The sequence below is a fragment of the Haliotis rubra genome, unplaced genomic scaffold (genome assembly GCF_003918875.1).
Source record: "Haliotis rubra isolate DU_JTF1 unplaced genomic scaffold, ASM391887v1 Scf1136, whole genome shotgun sequence".
Lineage (NCBI taxonomy): Eukaryota > Metazoa > Mollusca > Gastropoda > Lepetellida > Haliotidae > Haliotis > Haliotis rubra.
Window position 1 is genome coordinate 161,840 of NW_025765044.1, and position 21,809 is coordinate 183,648.

Below are 21,809 nucleotides of genomic sequence, written 5' to 3' on the forward strand. Positions count from 1 at the left end.
TTATATTGATACCAAGTAATATCATCAAGCATTAACAGCATGTTCAATAATTTTGGAACATTATCCTGTATTATATGCATCTTAAGACAGAATAAGTAGAACCTCTCCAGCAGCGTGCACCGCTACAGTGTGAAGGATGTACAGCTCGATTGTTTCGGCATGTTTTCCTAAGACAGGCTTGGTGTTGTAGAATATCTTCCCATGGGGTAGGATTACAACAATGTAATCTTGTGGTAGGAATGTCAGAGGTTTATTTGTTCTCAAGTGCTGTTATCATTTCGTATGGTCGTGGCAGCGATAATGCTATTTCCGAAGCGATTTTACAGCGGAATGAACAGGGTGGTTTGAGGTGCCTTGAACTACGTCATTTGGATGCATGTATTTTGTATTTTTTTCAGGTCAGAGTACACAAAAGGTGAAAATACGCCGGTGTCTAAGATTACCTATACAGTGAGTATCTTTCTGTTCAATTCAGTAGGTGATGTTATATATTGTCAAATATACTGACATGTTTGAAATAGTATATGAACACGTGTAGATCAAATACCCGTAGAACAGATTCCAAATGGTAGGTGACTGTAGAAAGTAGACGTTTAAATTTGTTTGTCTGTTTGTTTGTTGGTTAACACCGCACTCGGAAATATTCCAGCTACACGGCGGCGGTCTGTGAATATTCGAGTCTGGACCAGACAATCCGCCGTCTACGTCATGAGCATCGATCTTGGCAGTTGGGACACGATGACATGTGTCAACCAAGTCAGCGCGCCTGACCACCCCATCCAGTTAGACGCCTATTACAACAAGCATGGGTTGCTATTAAAAGACGAATTCTAACCCGGATCTTCACGGCGTAGTCTCCAAATGCCTACAGTGTAGAATAAACAAAGTAATGCACCAGTGATTTCAAGCAGCAGTATCTTCACCATCTTCACGGGCGTAGACGTTATCTGTTATAAACCTGTACAGTAGAGTCGGTTTTCATCCAAACTCAAGCACTCACACAATGGTTATTCATTATGTGAGGGGGATGTGATTAACTCATCTACCGACTGTCATTGTTATATCACTGTGCTTCCACAACATGCTACGAAGTATTCTGAACGGCTTTCGTGATGCTGTGTCACATTTTCGTCAGTTCAGTTTTATGGGTTTAGTGTTGTCGAACAGTAATTTGAAATGTATGTTGTTGTGGTCAATCCAAAGAGGTGTGGTTGGTTATCGTTTTGACCAGTTACACCGGACACAGCAATAAGACGACAACGTCACTGCTATCAGTTACCATAACACAAACTAACAGAAGGCAACGCCAAAGAATCCATTACGTATATCGGAACCAACGATAGCCCATGAACTTTTATATACTGTATGTCGACGGGGGTTCATCGTTGAATTCCCCAGGCATGATTTCTTTATTTCACTATGCTAAATGCCTTGGGTCCATTTGCTTCCGTTCGAATGACAACGCTAAAATTCCCATCCAATCAAATAACTCTAATGAGCGAGAGAAATCTATTGGAGTGATGCGAGGCGGGAATAAATCAAAGTGTCTCTCCAATAGTGCTTTTATTTGTTTCCCTAATATATATTACACATACTCCTGGTCTATTTATTGACGACTACATCAGGTTCGACATCTGGCTCTCGGATTAAATGCAGTCTACTTTGTATCGATCTCTGAATGTGAATGACTACCTGGCATGCTACATCACCTCGATATAAGGCTATATAGAACTGTTATATACATGATTCTACCTTTCAGACCACCTCAAGAAGTTATCCCTGTTGATCTAGAGACAGAAGGCACGTTGACCCTGGGAGGGGAGCGCGTGCCATGTGATGCTGGGGACCTAGAGCACCTGAGCTCCCTTGGGCAGGGAGACTCGGGGGATGTGGATTATATGCTGCACAGACCGTCGGGGATACCGGTGGTGGTTAAGGTACGGTATGTCGATATACTATACACAGGTATTAGGCGATATCTATGGTGGTTAAGTTACGATATGTCGATACACCACACACGGGTTTTAGACGATATCGGTGGTGGTTAAGGTACGATATAACGATACATCGCACACGGGTGTTAGGTGATGTCTATGGTGGTGAAGGTACGATATATCAATACACCACACACTGGTGTTAGGTGATGTCTATGGTGGTGAAGGTACGATATATCGATACACCACACACGGGTTTTAGACGATACCTGTGGTGGCTAAGGTACGATATAACGATACATCGCACACGGGTGTTCGGTGATGTCTATGGTGGTGAAGGTACGATATATCGATACACCACACACGGGTTTTAGGCGATGCCTATGGTGGTTAAGGTACGATATATCGATACATCGCACACGGGTATTAGGCGATACCTATGGTAGCAAAGGTACGATATATCGTCACTGTGTTTCCATACACTATATGCACATGCAGTGGAGGTAACCTGATCCTAGTATATATCGATGCTGTATATCGATAAACCATTCGACACTAGACTATGCCCCTGGCAGTTATATCGATGCACCTTACATACAGGTTTTAGGCGATGTTCATAGTGACTGGAGTACTATATATCGATGGGTTTTTTAGATACAGGGCGATAGCCATGATTGTTAAGATTCGATATATCGATACTTTATTTTCGGCTTACTTTACATAAACTGTCAGAGATACCCATGGATGTACAATATATCGATACACTATCCAAGCTGAAGGCGATAACCATTGTTGTTAAGCAAGGCTATATCGATGCTGTACATCGATACACCTTATACACATAGACTTGAGTGTGATAATGGGGTTATTCGAGAACAGCCTACTCTAAATTCAAAGAGTTATTTAGAATGACCAACTCGGTGTTGAGTTGAGTGTTTACGCCAATGGTATTCGGTATCCTAGGACACCATGTTTGTAAATATTTTTAACTCGCTAGTTATTCCCTTAATATTAAGGGGCAGTAAAAGACCCGGGTTCGATTCCCCACATGGGTACAAGGTGTGAAGCCCATTTCTGGTGTCCCCCGCCGTGATATTGCTGGAATATTGCTAACAGCGGAGTGAATCTAAACCTACTCACTCACCCTGAACTGAAAGTCAGTAGTTGCGGCACAGGAATCGAATAAAAGGTTTTAGAGTTTGGTGATGCGTGCTTTGACTCACGTAGAGTCCATAAGAATATGCGGTTATGTGTCGGGAACAGAGATAATGTATCACAAATTTGGTCCTTGCCGCAATAGAAAGAATGACACTATCCTATTCATTCTTATAACATATGGTTATTGTACTTTATTTCGTTCACATACAATCAAACACCCTTGTGTCGAAGTTGAAGAGACCTACGTAAATACTTCGTGTTATCCGAGATTCGACACAACCGATTGTAATCGAGACACCCGTACGTTCTGATTGACTGTCAGTCAGTATCGTTTGTGCGTTTCTTTCTTATGTAAGTATATAACCTATGTCAGTTCATCAGTTAATGAAGCTTGTGATTGTCGGATTCCGAGTCAATTGATGTCTTGACCTCCTTGAGAACAGAGGAAGTTATGTAACGGTTGGAGTCAATAGCTGGAGGGGGCGTTTGATATACGCCGGTTATAACTCAACACTATTATACAGCATAATGCAAGTGGGGCTTTCATCTCATTTCATTCATTGATCGGCAGTGCACAGACTCAGAGACGCTACATAAGACTGTATATAGACTCCCCAATGAGCTGTATCTTTGGGTGAGATTCATGCGCTCAAGTGATGTCTGTCTGGCGGTAGATATTACAGGAAAATATATAGGAAGTATAGAATACCATTCATGTGTTTGTTGTCTTTTTACAGAGAATCTTGGTAAGAATGGACCGAGATGAAATCAGCGATTTGCTGCAGGACATCGAGACTATACGGAGTTGCGGCCCCTGTCCAGACATCGTGTCCGTATATGGAGCGTTCTTCAGGGATGTACGTACTGGAAATACTTCTCTTTCACGTTTGGGTATGGGGTCTTTCAGTTGTTTGTTACGAAGATTTGAGAAGGTTCGCATAATCCCCCGCTGTTCGCAAACCAGTATTCGGGTTTGACTTTCTACACGATGTCTTTGACGCAGAGAACCTTGCTCAGTAAGCAGTCGTCATGAGGAAGTGCAGGAGTCGATTCGACATGTCGATACAGTATATGGTTTGTTTGTCGTTTAATGATCGCTTTTAGCAAAATTCGATCCTTTACTTTTTGGTTTCTGGACCAGTCAAACCACTGATTGATATTAAGAACAATGTCCAACTCTTAAAACTTACAAGCCATCGCCATTTGCGACAAGAACGGGGGTATATCTTGAATCTCAAAGTCAAGACATAAAGTGATTGTTGAAGTCAAGACACTGATTGTAATATTAGTAAGACTGGATTAACCAATACTCACCCAGTGTAGTGGGCGGTGGGGTAGCCCAGTGGTTAAATCCTTCGCTCCTAACGCCAATGGGTACAATGTGCGAAGCCCGTTTGTGGTGTTCACCCGCCGTGATATTGCTGGAATATTGCTAAAAGCGCCGTTAAACCCAAACCCAATCTCACTCACTCACCCAGTGTAATACAGGCTTACTCAGTCGCCTAAGGCACCAAAATACGCTGTGTAGAGTAACGTCCCTTTGGTACACCTATGATTCTGGGCCTAGATTTTCGAAGCTCTCTTAGCGCTAAGATAGTCGTAAGTGCCATACATTAACATTAACTTACGACTATTTTAGCTGTAAGAGAGCTTCGAAAATCTAGGCCCTGGGTTAGACGCTCAATCGATCCGACCCCACATGTCAGACAAACATCACTTCAAGGTTTCTCGCCACATTAAGATGACTAGTCATGAGTTATCTGGAATATTATCAAAGGCGGAGTTAAACCCAATTTCTATGTTTCATATAGAACTGATGGATTTCCTTCTTAAATGGTTCATTCGTCACAGAGATGTACTGGGTTATATTTCCTAAAAGTGAATAACCCGTGAAGATCCGTGTTAGAACTGATATTCAGTAACTTATGCTTGTCGTAAGAGGCGACTAACGAGATCGGGTGGTCAGGTTCGCTTACTTTGTGGACACATGTCATCTGTTTGCGTAGATTGATACTCATGCTATTGATCACTGGATTGTCTGGTCCAGACTCGATTATTCACAGACCGCCGCCATCTATCTGGAATATTGCTGAGTGCGGCGTAAAACTAAATTCACTCATTCGTTAAATGTGAATAATGTGTGAAGCAAGTTTGATTGCTTGGCCGCAGCACTGTCTGTCTTACATGAACTCGTATCTCTCGCGTACTGTTCTATGGATATCCGAAACAGGTATGACTAATATCCATGGTTAGATGTTCGTTTGAGCAAATTACGTGTGACGCTGTCTTACTCAGCCATTAAACCAGATTGAGGCAGAAGCACCCTACTATAACACACGTACATCATAAGGTATCAGCGTATGTAATCTATCAGCGCGAAGTTGTGAGCGTTATATTTAGCCCTGCGGTGACTCACTTAAAGTGCGAGAAAAGTGTTTGTTTACATTTATGACACGGGGATATAAACGCATTACATAAGCCAAACCAGACGGGTGCCCCTTTTAAACATAATTTTACGCTGACGTGTGCAAATTCGCAAACACATAAATAGTAAATAATACATTTTCTAATATCTAGGCCTCGAGCAGTTTTTATTTTTGTAAAAAAGATTTATATTTCTTTACTTTTGTTTATTGATATGGACCTTGTCACTTCCTCCCAACCTGTTCTTCAGACTACACATTTTCATTTGGATTGAAACCATTTTATTTAAATATATAGAATCACATATAATATATGATAACAAGGACATGTCCTTATACGAAGAATAAATAGAATCATGTACATGACACTAGCCCTTAGTCCATTAATTACTGGGAAACCAATGCGGAACCAAACATAGTTTAGAAAAAAGACATGTCAAACTGTACAACGCTTTCCTATTGGAAGCTTGCCCGTGGGAATGGCGAAATAGGACAGGTCCCAAGCGGCCTATACTAGTGGACGGGGGTAATATGTTCGGATGGTCAGGTTCGGTGGCTTGTTTCATTATAGGTCACCATACCCCCACTGCTTGGGTTGTTTCCCATAATATACATTGTTTGGCTTATTTCGTCCAGACTCTATTATAACTGTCCCCCGGACATATGGTTCAAATACTGCTGATTAGGATAATTACAAACAAATATTCAACTAGTAGGAATTTTAGTTGGAATTTCTCGAGCAGAAAACTCAAATTGTCAGTAGGAATTGGAAGATTTCGTATTTTATTGAGACATCACGAGGATCTGTTCACAAATTTAAGTTCCCACTTTAACCAAGTAATTTATTTGTATTTCTGTATAATTAGGAGATAAACATCGCGTTCGGTTTTAAATCAAATTTGAGCTATTATAATTTCGTTATATACCTCTGGTTTTCCCACACAGTATGTTTATCTCCGTTCTACCATGACAATTTTATGAACAATTTCAGTTGGAACTCTTTCTTTGGTTACGAGTAAATACGTGAAGCGGCCTTGCATTCCAATCTCAAGTGGTATCGCCCGAAACGGGGTGTTTGGTGGTAACCCGTCAATAACTAACAAACTCCAGATTCAGTAATAACAAATAACGTTTTGTTTTTTCAATGCATTAATCACCAATCATTAACTGATAAATTGGAAAACATATATCAAATAAGTTTAAAAAGCTTGGTTCACTTTTAAATTCCACCGTAGACCCTTTCCCTACCCGAATAATGGCAACAACCTCATGGCCTTGACCTTTTCTCGGAAGTCATTTTTTACCTTTACGTTGCATATTGGAAATTTTGAAAGATGCGACAGGAGAGCAGTTTGCGCCAGATCAACATGATTGTATGACTGAGATAGAGTCTTTGATATCTAATTATTGGTACTTTGCAAAATGTAAGAGTAGAGTAGGGAAGTCCATGTTGTACCGAATTTAGATACTGCTGGATTTTGCGCCCTGTCAACTTGACGATTTCCCGCACCTCTACTGTCTGCGTGACAGAAGAGTCACTGTGGTGGCTTTTACGAACTCATATGTGTACTTTGTGCTGTATAACGTGATTATATACCTCTGAATGACTTTAATTAACCAATCACAATCCAGTATTAACTTAAGTCATGGTCGAATGACGGATAGGTGCATGCGTTCAGCTTGTTTAGATTTTGTTCATAGTAGCCAGTTATTTCCTGTGTCAGATTCAACTTCGAGAACAATAGCGTGACGTCCCTGGAATGGGTTTATATCCTTGAAGTACCGAACTATATATGTACTGAAACTCCTAACATGTAAGCTGTCAATTCGCTCACCCCTTTTGTGAGGTCCACCCATGCTTGTCATGACAGGCGACCGGACCGGGTGGTGAGGCTCGCTTACTTTTTTGTCCCATGTCATCGTAGATCGATGCTCGTGATGATACTGGGTTGTCTGGTCCAGACACGATTATGTACGGACCGTTGCCATATAGCTGGAGTGAGTGAGTGAGTTTGGTTTTACGCCGCTTTTAGCAATATTCCAGCAATATCACGGCGGGGGACACCAGAAATGGGCTTCACACATTGTACCGATGTGGGGATCGAACCCGTGTCTTCGGCGTGACGAGCGAACGCTTTAACCACTAGGCTACCCCACCGCCCCCCATATAGCTGGAATATTGCTGAGTGCGACGTTTAAACAACAACAATCAATTAATGTTGTGAGTTAAACTACATTCTCTAGTATTGTTTTACCACTATCCTTGCAAAAAACACCCCGCCTCATATCATGTGCCATTACCTACACACACAAACAAAATCTCTACGTGCATTGCCTGGCTTATGTATTTGAAGGCAAACAGTTTAGGTAGCTCTAAAACTGAAACCCTACACATACACCTTGAACAGTTTAAAAATAAAGTTTTAAAATGTCATCAGCCTCACGTTTTATTGAATTGATGAATATCTAACGATTTCTTTATTGTTGCCATGGAAAGAAAGTCATGGAATATCATCTTACGTCAATGTACTTTATTGTTCTTTGGATTAAAAATGAAACATTTTGACTACCCTGTGCATATAAATTCAGAATAATTGTTAGTATCAGATTACCCTGTTAGTTGGTTTCTGTGTGGTAAATGTCAGAACAAGAGCAGGGTGACCTGTTGTGATGTACTGCAACGCTGTATAAATAGCACTGAGTCGAACTCACTTTAATCAGTGAGTGAGTTAGTGAGTTTAGTTCAGTTTTACGCCGAACTCAGCAATATTCCAGCTATATGGCGGCGGTCTGTAAATAATCGAGTCAGGACCAGACAATCCTCTGATCAACAGCACGAACATCGATCTACGCAATTGGGATACGATGACGTGTCAACCAAGTCAGCGAGCCTGATCACCCGATCCCGTTAGTCGCCTCTTACGACAAGCATGGGTTACTGAAGATCAGTTCGAACCCGGATATTCACGGATACTGTAATCAGAACTACATCCTTCCCGTGAAGATCCGGGTTAGATCGGGAACCTATAATGCCTGACGGCGTGGATTGTCGGCCATAGTATCACATGTTGGTTCGCCTGGTTCAAGCCCGATTAGATCCGTGAAGGTCCGGCTTAGAACTCGTCTTCAGTAACCCATGCTTGTCGTAAGAGGCGACTAACGGGATCGGGTGGCCAGGGTTGATGCAGCTCATTGTATCCTAATTGGTCGATGCCAACTGGATTGTCTGCCCCAGACTCGATTATTTTCAGACTTCCGTCAAATAGCTGGAATATTGTGGAGTGCGGTGTTAAACAATAAACAAGTCAACAGAGTTATCTCCCGTAACTACCTAACTTCTGCATCATTAATCTACCGAAATCTACCCGAAAAGGGTTCATAGTTTTAATGTGAATGACCCCATGCGTTTTGGGTAGCATCATGCGATAGTATTGCAATTTGAAATGCGTTCCAATATTTCAGATGCCCCCTAAAGCCACCCCTGTTTCCTATGCTGTCAGCCCTAACCCCGCCTTCGATTGTCCAGGATATTTTATCATTATTCCATTGCGATAAACACCAAGGGCCCATTACGATTACAATAATTTTGTTTTATCTAAAATTACCCGTCTGCTTCTTTACACTAATGTGCAAGAGTTATTCTGCAGAAAGCAACAAAAAGAGACACCGAGATGCCGACATCACACGCGAAACAAAATAGCGATTGGCGCCAGGGTATTTATTTATCATCATAGAATTGAGACAAAATACAGACGATCATCTTCGCGTGGGATCGGAAAACGTTTATGTTTAGTGCGAGTTATGGAGATGATTAGCTTTTTAATCAAAAGTAGTAAAAAAGTCTCAATTCGATTTAACTTTGACATGGTTTAGATATTTTCTTTTCCTATTTTTATTTTCAACATTATTTTATATTGATTGCTTTTTGTTGAATCCGTACAAAATATGTATTTGGCCCCACACATGAGCATGGTCGTGGAGAGCGTCGTATTGTATTGACGTCGTTTGGAAAAATACAGAGACGTATTACGTTTTATGCATGGCCCAGTGAGGCTGCAGACATTACAACGTGACTAATAGAACACACAGGAATAAAAAACAGGCGTATACAACCCCGTGGTTCTTGAGAATGACGCGGCGATCCGCCTCCCAGTGTGATTCACTCATTCATTGATTGTTGTCGGGTTAGAGACGCCATTGTTAATAGGGGCGATAGTATTAGAGAAATAATTACAAAATGTGCAGGGCCAAATTTACACTGACGCACATTTGGACCTGCACCACGGTGAACCCTTATTGAAGTAAATATTATGTTTGAAACGCCACTTTAAAAACCTGTTTGGAAATGATTGTGTGGTTGTGTCCACGTGTGTTTGTGTCAGAGAATGTCATGTCCGCGTGTTGTAGGTCTGTTTGTGTCAGAGAACGTCATGTCCACGTGTTCTATGTGTGGTTTTGGCAGAGAATGTCATGTCCCCGTGTTGAAGGTGATGTTGTGTCAGAGAATGTCATGTCCATGTGTGCAGGTGTGGTTGTGTCATGTCCACGTGTTGTAGGTGTTGTTGTGTCATGTCCACGTGTTGTAGGTCTGTTTGTGTCAGAGATCGTCAGTGTCCACGTGTTCTATGTGTGGTTTTGGCAGAGAATGTCATGTCCCCGTGTTGAAGGTGATGTTGTGTCAGAGAGCGTCATGTCCATGTGTTGTAGGTGTGGTTGTGTCAGAGAATGTCATGTCCACGTGTTGTAGGTGTTGTTGTGTCATGTCCACGTGTTGGAGGTGTTGTTGTGTCATGTCCACGTGTTGTATGTGTGGTTGTGTCAGAGAATGTCATGTCCATGTGTGCAGGTGTGGTTGTGTCAGAGAATGTCATGTCCACGTGTTGTATGTGTGGTTGTGTCAGAGAATGTCATGTCCACGTGTTGTAAGTGTGGTTGTGTCAGAGAATGTCATGTCCACGTGTTGTATGTGTGGTTGTGTCAGAGAGTGTCATGTCCACGTGTTGTAGGTGTGGTTGTGTCAGAGAGCGTCATGTCCCTGTGTTGTAGGTGTGGTTGTGTCAGAGAATGTCATGTCCCTGTGTTGTAGGTGTGGTTGTGTCAGAGAGCGTCATGTCCCTGTGTTGTAGGTGTGGTTGTGTCACAGAGCGTCATGTCCCTGTGTTGTAGGTGTGGTTGTGTCAGAGTGTCATGTCCTTGTGTTGTATGTGTGGTTGCGTCAGAGAGTCATGTCCACATGTTGCAGGTGTGGTTGTGTCAGAGAATGTCATGTCCACGTGTTCTATGTGTGGTTGTGTCAGAGAGCGTCATGTCCACGTGTTGTAGGTGTGGTTGTGTCAGAGAGTGTCATGTCCACATGTTGTAGGTGTGGTTGTGTCAGAGAGTGTCATGTCCCTGTGTTGTATGTGTGGTTGTGTCAGAGAGTGTCATGTCCCTGTGTTGTAGGTGTGGTTGTGTCAGAGAGTGTCATGTCCACGTGTTGTAGGTGTGGTTGTGTCAGAGAGTGTCATGTCCACATGTTGTAGGTGTGGTTGTGTCAGAGAGTGTCATGTCCCTGTGTTGTAGGTGTGGTTGTGTCAGAGAGCGTCATGTCCACGTGTTGTAGGTGTGGTTGTGTCAGAGAGTGTCATGTCCACATTTTGTAGGTGTGGTTGTGTCAGAGAGCGTCATGTCCACGTGTTGTAGGTGTGGTTGTGTCAGAGAGTGTCATGTCCACGTGTTGCAGGTGTGGTTGTGTCAGAGAGTGTCATGTCCCTGTGTTGTAGGTGTGGTTGTGTCAGAGAGTGTCATGTCCACATGTTGTAGGTGTTGTTGTGTCAGAGAATGTCATGTCCTTGTGTTGTAGGTGTGGTTGTGTCAGAGAGTGTCATGTCCCTGTGTTGTAGGTGTGGTTGTGTCAGAGAGTGTCATGTCCACATGTTGTAGGTGTGGTTGTGTCAGAGAGTGTCATGTTCCTGCGTTGTTGGTGTGGTTGTGTCAGAGAGTGTCATGACCTTGTGTTGTTGGTGTGGTTGTGTCAGAGAATGTCATGTCCACGTGTTGTAGGTGTGGTTGTGTCAGAGAAAGTCATGTCCCTGTGTTGTAGGTGTGGTTGTGTCAGAGAGTGTCATGTCCCTGTGTTGTAGGTGTGGTTGTGTCAGAGAGTGTCATGTCCACATGTTGTAGGTGTGGTTGTGTCAGAGAGTGTCATGTCCCTGTGTTGTAGGTGTGGTTGTGTCAGAGAGTGTCATGACCTTGTGTTGTTGGTGTGGTTGTGTCAGAGAATGTCATGTCCACGTGTTGTAGGTGTGGTTGTGTCAGAGAATGTCATGTCCCTGTGTTGTAGGTGTGGTTGTGTCAGAGAATGTCATGTCCCTGTGTTGTAGGTGTGGTTGTGTCAGAGAGTGTCATGTCCCTGTGTTGTAGGTGTGGTTGTGTCAGAGAGTGTCATGTCCCTGTGTTGTAGGTGTGGTTGTGTCAGGGAGTGTCATGTCCCTGTGTTGTATGTGTGGTTGTGTCATGTTGATGTGTTGTAGGTGTGGTTGTGTCAGAGAGTGTCATGTCCTTGTGTTGTTGGTGTGGTTGTGTCAGAGAACGTCATGTCCACGTGTTGTAGGTGGGGTTGTGTCAGAGAGTGTCATGTCCACATGTTGTAGTTGTGGTTGTGTGAGTGAATGTCATGACAGCGGTAGCGAATGTCATGTTCATGTGCTTGATGTTTGGTTGTGTCATTCTCTATATCATTAGTATTTTGGTGACATTTTATCCATTGTGCGTGACACTTTGCAACATGGATGTACCGGGTTTTTTCATGAAATTATTGACAACCAATTACTGCTAAAACAAACAGTTTCGAAGTCTTCCAGCACCATTTTCTCTGCCAGGAGCCTCTAAGTTGGATTTTTTTTCCCAAATATATTCAACAATCGACAAGGAAACGACAACCGGAATAATACTGCTGCAGATTGGTGTATTGCCTGACATATGTGTAATATTTCAACAAATCCGAACCTTTTTACTATTTATATAATCCAGTTCAATCAAAACCTTACTTTACATACATGAAGTATATTAACAAATAATACAAGTACAACGTTGTCCGTTATCTTCAGGAACAGCTTGTAATTCGTTTAGCGTTTAAAATATGATGGAGGCAACCTTGATGAAATACAAGAAATGTAATTAACTATACAGTTCAAACCAATCCATTATTCTTCGTCCATTATAAGGATGCTTCAAATACACAGACTATTATACCGCAGGCACTGCATACCAGTGCGGTATCCCATCCCACCTATGTTTACATTCCTATGTACAGATGTTGGTTCCGTATGCTGTACTCAAGTGGCACTACGTAGCTCAGAGGTCACAAGTTACATCAAACAGATCTGTTTAATACGTAAGTATAACTATGTTATGACGTTACAAACGTTCCTTTGTTTGTTTGCTAGAGACACGTGTGGGTGTGCATGGAACCGATGGACACCTCACTAGACAAGTTCCCAGAAAACAGTCTACAACAGGGGCGACAGAATTCCAGAAACTGCACTCGCCAAGATAGCCCAACCCGTGAGTAGTCCGCTTACCCATAATCTGGAAGAACTTAGTAGGTTGCCATGGAAATGTGTCTACTGAATCATTGTTATCAGTCCCTGTTAGGATGTGTAAGTAGATGGCCTAATAAAGATAGCTCTATTATTGAAGCCTCGTTCTGGTATAACATAAGTTTGGGATAGAGCAATCAGTGATTACCTGCCACTAATAAACTCTGGTTTGATCAACATCGCACTGAGTTTTTCTATTTGCATGTTTGTGATAATAACGTTTTTGTTACCGAGTTGTACTGTTTATTAGTTGCAGACTAAGTATTTAGTTGTTGCAGATTAACGGTTTAGTGGCAGCGGATTAAATGTTAAGTTTTTTACAGACTATTTTGCTTTTGTTTTAGCAAGAAAGAATTATGATGATTGTTAAGTGTTTTTATTTATGAGGGGCGGTGGGGTAGCCTATTGGTTAAAGCGTTGGCTCGTCACGCCGAAGACCCGGGTTCGAATCTCCACATAGGTACAATATGTGAAGCCCATTTCTGGTGTCCCCCGCCGTGATGTTGCTGGAATATTGCTAAAAGCGGCGTAAAACTAAACTCAGTCAGTCAGCCAGTCAGTTTTATTTATGATGTGATGCCATGTTTTACAGCTACGTTACCACATATTTGCGTCAGTAATTGTGCCATCCATATTGCGCATTAATTATTTAAAACGAAAGATAATACGGGTAAACCGTTAGTAGGCATTTTAAACACATAAAACTTGTATGGACATTAAAAATGACGTTATTATTTGTATGTACGGTTCGATGCTCCTTATCCCTTCATCATATGACGTGTTATTTGTACAACAATTCATGTCTTAAATACCTTATCTCTATAACTAATTTGTAATAAATTTCGCATTTAGTTACTTTTCAGTCTGCATGCTTGGACATTTAGTGAACTCTTACGGGTAAAAGGTAAACTACTTTACGACAATGGAATGGTCTGAGGTAACGTGAGTTTAAGGTTAACTAATTTTGACCTTTAATTCAGGTGATACAGGGTCTAGACTTCCTATACCAGAAGGTTAAGGTCACACAAAGGGATTTAAAGCCCGCTGATATCCTCCTGAACTCGAAGGGAGAAGTGAAGCTCGGGCATTTCGGGGTACGGTATACGCAACGTGGGGCCATGGCGCGACCACGTGATAACGGCAGGTGCCCCTACATGGCGGTAAGTCATACTACCAATACCAATTAACAATAATAATTATAATTGCATATCATCATTTGTATTTCGCCGATTTCATCCACTGATGCACGCAGATGGCTTTACATGTATTAATATAACACCTGTCAGTCCATAAAGGACCGCCTCCGTGGTGTAGTGGTTAGAGCGTCCGCCCGGAGAGTGGAAGGTCGCGGGTTCGATCCCCGACCGCGTCATACCAAAAGACGTTAAAATATGGTACTTGTTGGTCCCTGCCTGGCGCTCGGCAATAATGGGTACAACTAGGACTGGTCGGCTCGGAGTATAATGTGTCTGAGTGGGGTATTCATGCTTCACTGCGGCGTGGTATCTCAGTGGGCTAGCACTATAAAACCAGCTTAAGTCTGGGCTAGTACAATCAGCCGCACATACACATACACACGCATGCACGTCGTCATATGAGCAAAATATTCTCAAGCACGACGTTAAACCAAATTTCACCTCACCTCAGGCCTAAAAAGCTCTACGGTTGTCCCTTGCCATAATCAATGGCATGCTGCTGGAATTGAGTAGCTCACATACATTCTCTAGCCCTATCTTGGTCTATGTCCAGCTGGGGCTGCTCTCCTGTCAGTTGTTCAAATACAACATGTATGTAAAATAGGGTTTTGATTGAGCTGGATTATAAAAATAGTAAAAAGGTTCGGATTTGTTGAAATATTACACATATGTCAGGCGATACACCAATCTGCACCAGACATTATTATTGTGGTTGTCGTTTCCTTGTCGATTGTTGTCGTAAGCGCGGCTAGAACATTATGGGAAAAGGACGTGTGAAATAACAGACAGCATAATTCGTGCAGGGGCGGATACAGCTTTTTGAGAAAGGGGGGTTGGGGTACACACTATTGAGAAAAGGAGGGGTGCACACTTCATTTTCACCCGAGGTTCAATGGTCTTTTAACAAACTTTCTGCACAAGGGGGTTGGGGGGGTGCGCGCAACCCTGCAAACACACACACACACACAACCCCATCCCCCACCCCCGCTGGATCCGCCTATGATTCGTGACACCCTGGATACAATCTCCAGGGTATACGTTACGATCACTCTCCACCATACCCTGGATGCATCCACGGCTTGGCCCGATGATTTTATTACCTCCCTTGGCTGGCTTTGTATCCAATCAGGTGTCTACGCTGGGAAGTTGAGCGAACCCCACAACTCACTTTCGCTTTTTAAATTATCTAACCGTTTAAACTTAGCAACACAATTGATGCAGAGGTACTCTGGTTCTTTCATATAATCTGAGTGGCACTGCGAACAAACCTTCGCCACTGCGACCGCTATCGTTGTTGACACTGGCAAGGATGTAACGGCGGCTTAGCTGATTGGCTATTGTGAGAATGCATCCAGGGTATAGTGGAGAGTGATCGTAACGTATACCCTGGAGATTATCGAGGATGGGCACCATCCAACTTAAAAGACGAAAACATAAGAGGCTCCTGGCAGAGAAAATGGCGTTAGAAGACTTTAGAAATGTTTATGGTTTAGCAGTAAATGGTTTCATGAATAGACGGTACATCTATAATATAAACTCATCTCACCTTATCCAAGCTAAAGTCGCATTTGAAGGGGTATGCGAACACCCGTTTCATTATTTGTTACAATTTATTCCATAAAGTAAATCTTATTTAGAGAGCATATTCGTTGTTTTGTTATTAATTACTATGGCACCATATGATCATTCTTCTACGGTGCTTCAATGCAGCCCGACAGAATTGATCCACCGGAACCGGACCCAGGGGAGATAGCTCCAAACACCATCCACACAGAGCGCTGTTCCAGGCTCTCTGTCACAGACCCTCGAGCTGATGTATGGAGTCTAGGGATCATTCTTGTGGGTAACACTTTTTCCCAGAGCCATTTAATTAGATCTGGTCATGTTCGTGACATTGCGACATCATCTGCAGTTAGGTAGCGCAGTGGTTAAAGGGTCCTCTCGTTATGTCGAAGATCTGGGTTTGATTCTCTTTGATGAGTACAGCGTGTATGGCCCCTTACTGGTGCCCCCTACCATGATAGTCCTCTAATATTGATAAAAATGGTATAAAATCATACTCTCTCACTGGTGTTGTTCATGAGTAACCGAAGCGTACAAATACTTCGTTTATAGTCTGTTTGCAGTGAAAACGTACCGATGAATTTCACTTAAAACAAAAAAGTTAATCAAATAAAGTGAAATTAAGATTGCAATTCCTCATAATTTTACCTTGCCAATTCAGCATTAAAATGTCAGAATTGTATTCAACCTACGATAAACGTTGTGTAACAAACGATCATATATTCAAATCGCTATTATTGGTTTGTATTACAAGGGGGTAAGCATTCGTGACCAACTCGTACGCGTGTTATTCCGGGACAAGCCGAATAGCGACTCGTGCCCCTCTGGAAGGATTTCATATTGGCGCATGAACATCAGAACATTTTGAAACAAGAACGATAACTCAATTCCTATTTGATTCCAAGAGTACTTATCACCGAAGCACTCGTACATTGTATTGCTGTTTTGTTTTTTATTTATTCATTTTAAAGAATTAAACCTCTTTTGATACAAATAAACGAAGGAGAAAAAATGTTAAAGACATATTCTAACGTAATTATAACCAGCTGTTCACCTTATATTTCCAAATGTATATTTCTAGACAGAGTTTAAGAATGACAACTGGGATTTGTTTTATTAAATCTGCAAATAAAATAATCTCTCTTTTCAGCTAAATTAAATCCCAAAGTAGATACTCAAAAATGATATATTCTCAAACTGATCATTCGTGTAACCTTGCTGTCACACCCCTGGTGGAATTTTAAATGAATTCGCTGAAATAAAATATGAATGACCAAAAAAAAGTCAGACTGAAATATCCCCAGAGATGTGAAATATGTGCCCAATCTTAAAGATTAAAGTTGATTTGTTACATACAGATATAATATAATTGTTTTTAAACTCGTAGCGATTTATAATTACATTTCCTAAAACTGATAGAAGCACACGTACAATCTCCATAACAAGCCCCGCAAGAACGTCAGAAATACGCTCAGTTGGACCCATGAAAGACGTTATATCAACAAACGCAGGTGCGTGTATTTGAAACTCTCACAGTCAATCGCATTATACTTATTAAAAACTTCACCTTAGGCAGTACAATTCTGTTAGCTACGTTCTTTGTACTTTCAAAATGACGATATATATTTGTCATGATTTTTTAAACAATGACACAACGCCATAATCGATTTAAGTGTTCGGGATTATTTTTTTCAAAGCACTGCATCCATTACGCGCGTTCTGATTGGTTTGTCGTATTTTCGCACATAACAAGCATCGGGACGGGGACGAGTCTTCTTGGAGGTTACGGAAAGGGGCGAGTGGTGACGAATGGGGGGTAAGCGCAGTAGGTGGAACAGTGAAACAAATGCACGTGCGGTACGTGCTGAGCGTTAACTTAAGTCAACCCTACTTGTTCTCGGTGTTTCATTTAATGTGCTTACCCCCTTGTAGTACAAACCAATAATAGCGATTTGAATCTATGTTCGATTGTCACACAACTTTTATCGTAAGTTGAATCAAATTCTGACATTTAAATGTTGAATTGGCAAGGTAAAATTATGAGGATTCGATTCTGACATTCAAATGTTGAATTGGCAAGGTAAGATTATGAGGATTCGCAATCTTAATTTCACTTTATTTCATTTACTTTTATGTATAAAGTGAACTGCATCGGTACGCTTTCACTGCAAACAGACTATAGTGATTCATGACGTTGACGTTTGAATAATTATGGGAACTGTTAAATAAACACTTTAAATGCACGTATACTCCAGTTTAACACATTTCCTTCAGGTTGAGATGGCGACTGGAGAATACCCCTACTCCGACTATGGCCCCCAGTTTGAATTGCTCGTCAAGATTGTAGAGCAGGACGCCCCGAGGCTTACATCTGGAGAGTTCTCGTCTGAATTTGAAGATTTCGTTTCAGTTTGGTAAGTAACTTGTAATTTCTAAAACCGGATCTACTTTAGATGATGTGGTGATGAAGTGCTGTTTCATATCGTTTCGGAATTTAATTAGATGCCTATAATGTTCATTTCATATTATAATGGATATCAGTATTTCAACAGAGACGATAACCCTCGATTTATCGTTTGGAAATACTCAAGTAAAATTCGTTTAAAGGGTTTCATCTTTTCTCTTTTAGTTTAAAGAAGAATTACCGCGAAAGGGCGACTTTTGAGCAACTCCTGTCCCACCCGTTTCTTGAAGGCGGATCTGGGGGCATAGACATGGCGGCATATTTGAATTCCTATGGCGAGCTGGCCAAATGTTGACTGCATAACACTGCTGACGTCATCGTCTGACAAAAGCGGTGGATGTCCTGTTGAACTGTTGAACATAGGCACTCAAAGCTTTCAGAAAGGAAAGGTCTAATTTTCGTACTGTTTCGATGGATAATGTGCTTGTTCTGTCTAGATGGGAAGCAACCTTTCGAATGCCCAATACATGCAACGTCTCAAATATATATTTCGGTACACGTTCCCAGTCGTGTACTTCTTGTCTTCAGGAACTCAATGTACTGCTGGATCTATGCTACTGTTTACCCTATTGTGCAATTAATTCTGTCAAGCTACGGTCTTGAGCTTTTTGTAATGTTTGTGTTTACTGGATTTGTGTTGACGTGACCGCAAATATATGCCCGGAAGTGAATCGCCGGATGTCTGTCTCCGGAAGTGTTTGCCCCGGAAGTTAGGAAATCTGTCTGTCTCGACGCATGTGTCACTGTTTCAGCCATTCGTAACTACTCGTGTAATTCCGGCAAGCCGGATGGCGACACTACCACTCTCGTGGCCAAAATTACGACTGGGCCTTGTCTAAGCGCAAACGGACACGGAGATGAAAATAGTCTAGGACTATTTCCCTAAAAAGATAACTCTGAATTTCCAAACATGGCTACTTCTAGAAAACGCCAAGTAATTCATAATACAATACGAAAGTCACTTTTAGTAAATTCTTATGTCGTGAACAAATATCAGTAACAAGGTAATTTTATGTTCACGGAAATAATAATGAAAATCGATCATCACAAAGAAACTATTTGACCTCATTGCACATTTTACTACGCGCGATTTGATTGGTTGTCATGATTCTTGGCAATAATGGCATCCTATACAGGTCTTCTTGTAGGTCACGAAAAGAGGCGAGTAGTTACGAATGTGTTTCAGCCAGAGCTTCTTTGTTAGATGGTTTTGGTGTTTTGAAATCGGTAAGAAATATCTTGTATTAATGTACGCAAAACAGTAAACTATTGTGATATAGAATGTATATTTACGTAAAAAAAATGCAATGTCTGTGATATGGCTTGGCTGCTTCAACATTGCCATGTATTTTGGTCAACAACCATAAAGCATAGATAAATGTAAATACTATATTGATTGTTATGTAAGTTTACAGATTAGCGAGGTAGGTAAATTGTCTATATTTGAAAGTTGATGTTATGAAATCATGAAAGTACTGCCGTGATTTCTTGGAAGTGATACTTTTACGGTTATTCTATAAATGACAAAACGTGTGCTTACGTTTTTACATGGTCAGCCGCCATTGCTGACAAGTAACTGCTGCCTTTTATTTGTGAAAAGTATACTTTTTGTCCCGCTTCTGCTTTTTGTGACCAGAAGGTTCATGTGAATGTCAGAATTCCCTTCCATTGCTCAACATAACCATCACTGATATTTGTTTTCCTCAAGCCTAGAATGGCAATTTGTAAATTCCTGCAAATACGATGGTAAGATGGTATGTCCTCACTGAAGGATGTTATACTGATAGGCGCAGATGGTCTTAAATATATATGGTGGTCAATTCGAATTCCTGTGCGAGGAGATAAATATTATTTGGTTAAAAGGACTGTGAAATAAATTTTGACCATGAAATATGGTGTTAAATTAAGGACACATTTTTGGACAAAACCAAAAATTCCGGTCATTCAGTATTTTTGGATTTCAAGGGATTATTTTGTAATATTTATAATTTTTGTATAATTTTGTATAACATATTTGTATGGTATGGTACTTCCACATTCTACAACGAACTTGTTTTTGTCCATGCTGGGCGGTATGAGGGAACAGACTCTTCCCATTGTTATTTTTTCAGTTATACACATTGATGGTAAACGCATTGTTTGTTATTGTATGCATGCCATATATCGCGCCTCTTTCTGTATCTTCCTGAGTTAACTGACTGTGAAAGTCCAGTTTACACCATTGCAGGACAAGGATGGGATTTCTGAGGTAACAACTAACTAGTCTCCGTCTACGTGTAGTCCAATCAAAACGTGTGTAACAAAATCGACATCCGGTTCATAACAACGTGCACATTTCGGTCGATAGAAGGATTTGGCGTCCACAGATGTCCACCACCCCCAACCCCAGCCCCACCCCCACCCCCAATCAACCAAACACATCATGTTTATAATTAACATGACAAAATAATTTGATGCACCCATTTTGTTACAATATAGATCTTGTCGATCAAGTCATCTTGAGTGGTCGCCGCCATTTTGTTTAAACCAATCAAGTGGTATGACAGGTCCAATCTTATTGGTCAGTAGCCATTGTTTGCGCTACGATCAAGCCACGAAATTCCAGCCTTGTTTGTCTTTAGTTGAATTTGGACTTGGACTAGCCAGTTGCTGTGGGAAGATGCTTGTTCTCATGCAACATGTTTATATAACCTGACATCAAACATATGTTGATATACTTTGTATGGTGATGGAGATATCGAATGAAATGGGAGCATTTGATTTTTATAGGTGAAATTAGATTAAGTGGACGAGTTAGGGGTTGAGATACTGATAAATGCTTACAGATAAAATATAGATCTGGATTTTATTTCACGTATAAAGCGATATCCCTGCATGCATTCTTGGACTGGTCCAGACTGAGACGTGGACGTGGATGCAACACTCAGGCACATTGTACTGAGTGGACCAGTCCTTATTTTATACTGAACGCTAGTCAGGGTAAGAGCAAGTTCCATCTTTTAATGCAATTAGTATGACACTGTCATTGGATATTGAACTCTCGATATGTCCACGGCCTGCTGTAGGTTTGTGTACGGTGATCATAGTGTTATGCAGAAAAGATGTGATACATAATTTTCTATATTGTAGTGTAACAATAGCGGGTAAGGGACTGTTCATACTTTATGGCTAGGGGGGAGGTGATGATGATTTTTATGGAGTAGCATGTACAATGTGAATGACCCCCCCACCTAAATTTATGTACGAAGTAAGTGACCTTCCCACCACCCACCACCCCATACATGTCATGTACAAAATCAATGACCCCCCACCCTTTCCATAATTTTTATGCATTTTTAAAAATATTATCTACGATATTGCTGGAAACACACCCCCTGCATGTGTACAAAACTGATGACCCCCCTACCTCCCCAGAACAAGATGGGTTACACCTCCACCCCTTACAATCATCATCACGCACTCCAGCCATAAATTATGAACGGTCCCTAATG

At 41.4% G+C, this 21,809-nt stretch overlaps 1 protein-coding gene across 1 annotated transcript; it reads left to right on the forward strand.

Moving 5' to 3' along the window:
• Positions 1-1,742: 1,742 nt before the first annotated feature.
• On the forward strand, positions 1,743-21,098 carry LOC124292347 (dual specificity mitogen-activated protein kinase kinase 6-like). Its single transcript, XM_046729445.1, has 7 exons — positions 1,743-1,937; positions 3,830-3,949; positions 12,986-13,060; positions 14,076-14,255; positions 16,002-16,130; positions 18,129-18,268; positions 18,484-21,098. Exons 1-7 carry the CDS (start codon positions 1,743-1,745, stop codon positions 18,611-18,613), a joined length of 969 nt encoding a protein of 322 aa, XP_046585401.1. The 3' UTR covers positions 18,614-21,098.
• Positions 21,099-21,809: the final 711 nt, after the last annotated feature.

Excerpts from the sequence above, each read along its gene's own strand:
- LOC124292347 (XM_046729445.1), top strand. The coding sequence starts at position 1,743 with ATGATTCTACCTTTCAGACCACCTCAAGAAGTTATCCCTGTTGATCTA. Across the intron at positions 14,256-16,001 it reads GCAGGTGCCCCTACATGGCG|CCCGACAGAATTGATCCACC; the intron begins GTAAGTCATACT and ends GCTTCAATGCAG. Across the intron at positions 16,131-18,128 it reads GGAGTCTAGGGATCATTCTT|GTTGAGATGGCGACTGGAGA; the intron begins GTGGGTAACACT and ends CATTTCCTTCAG.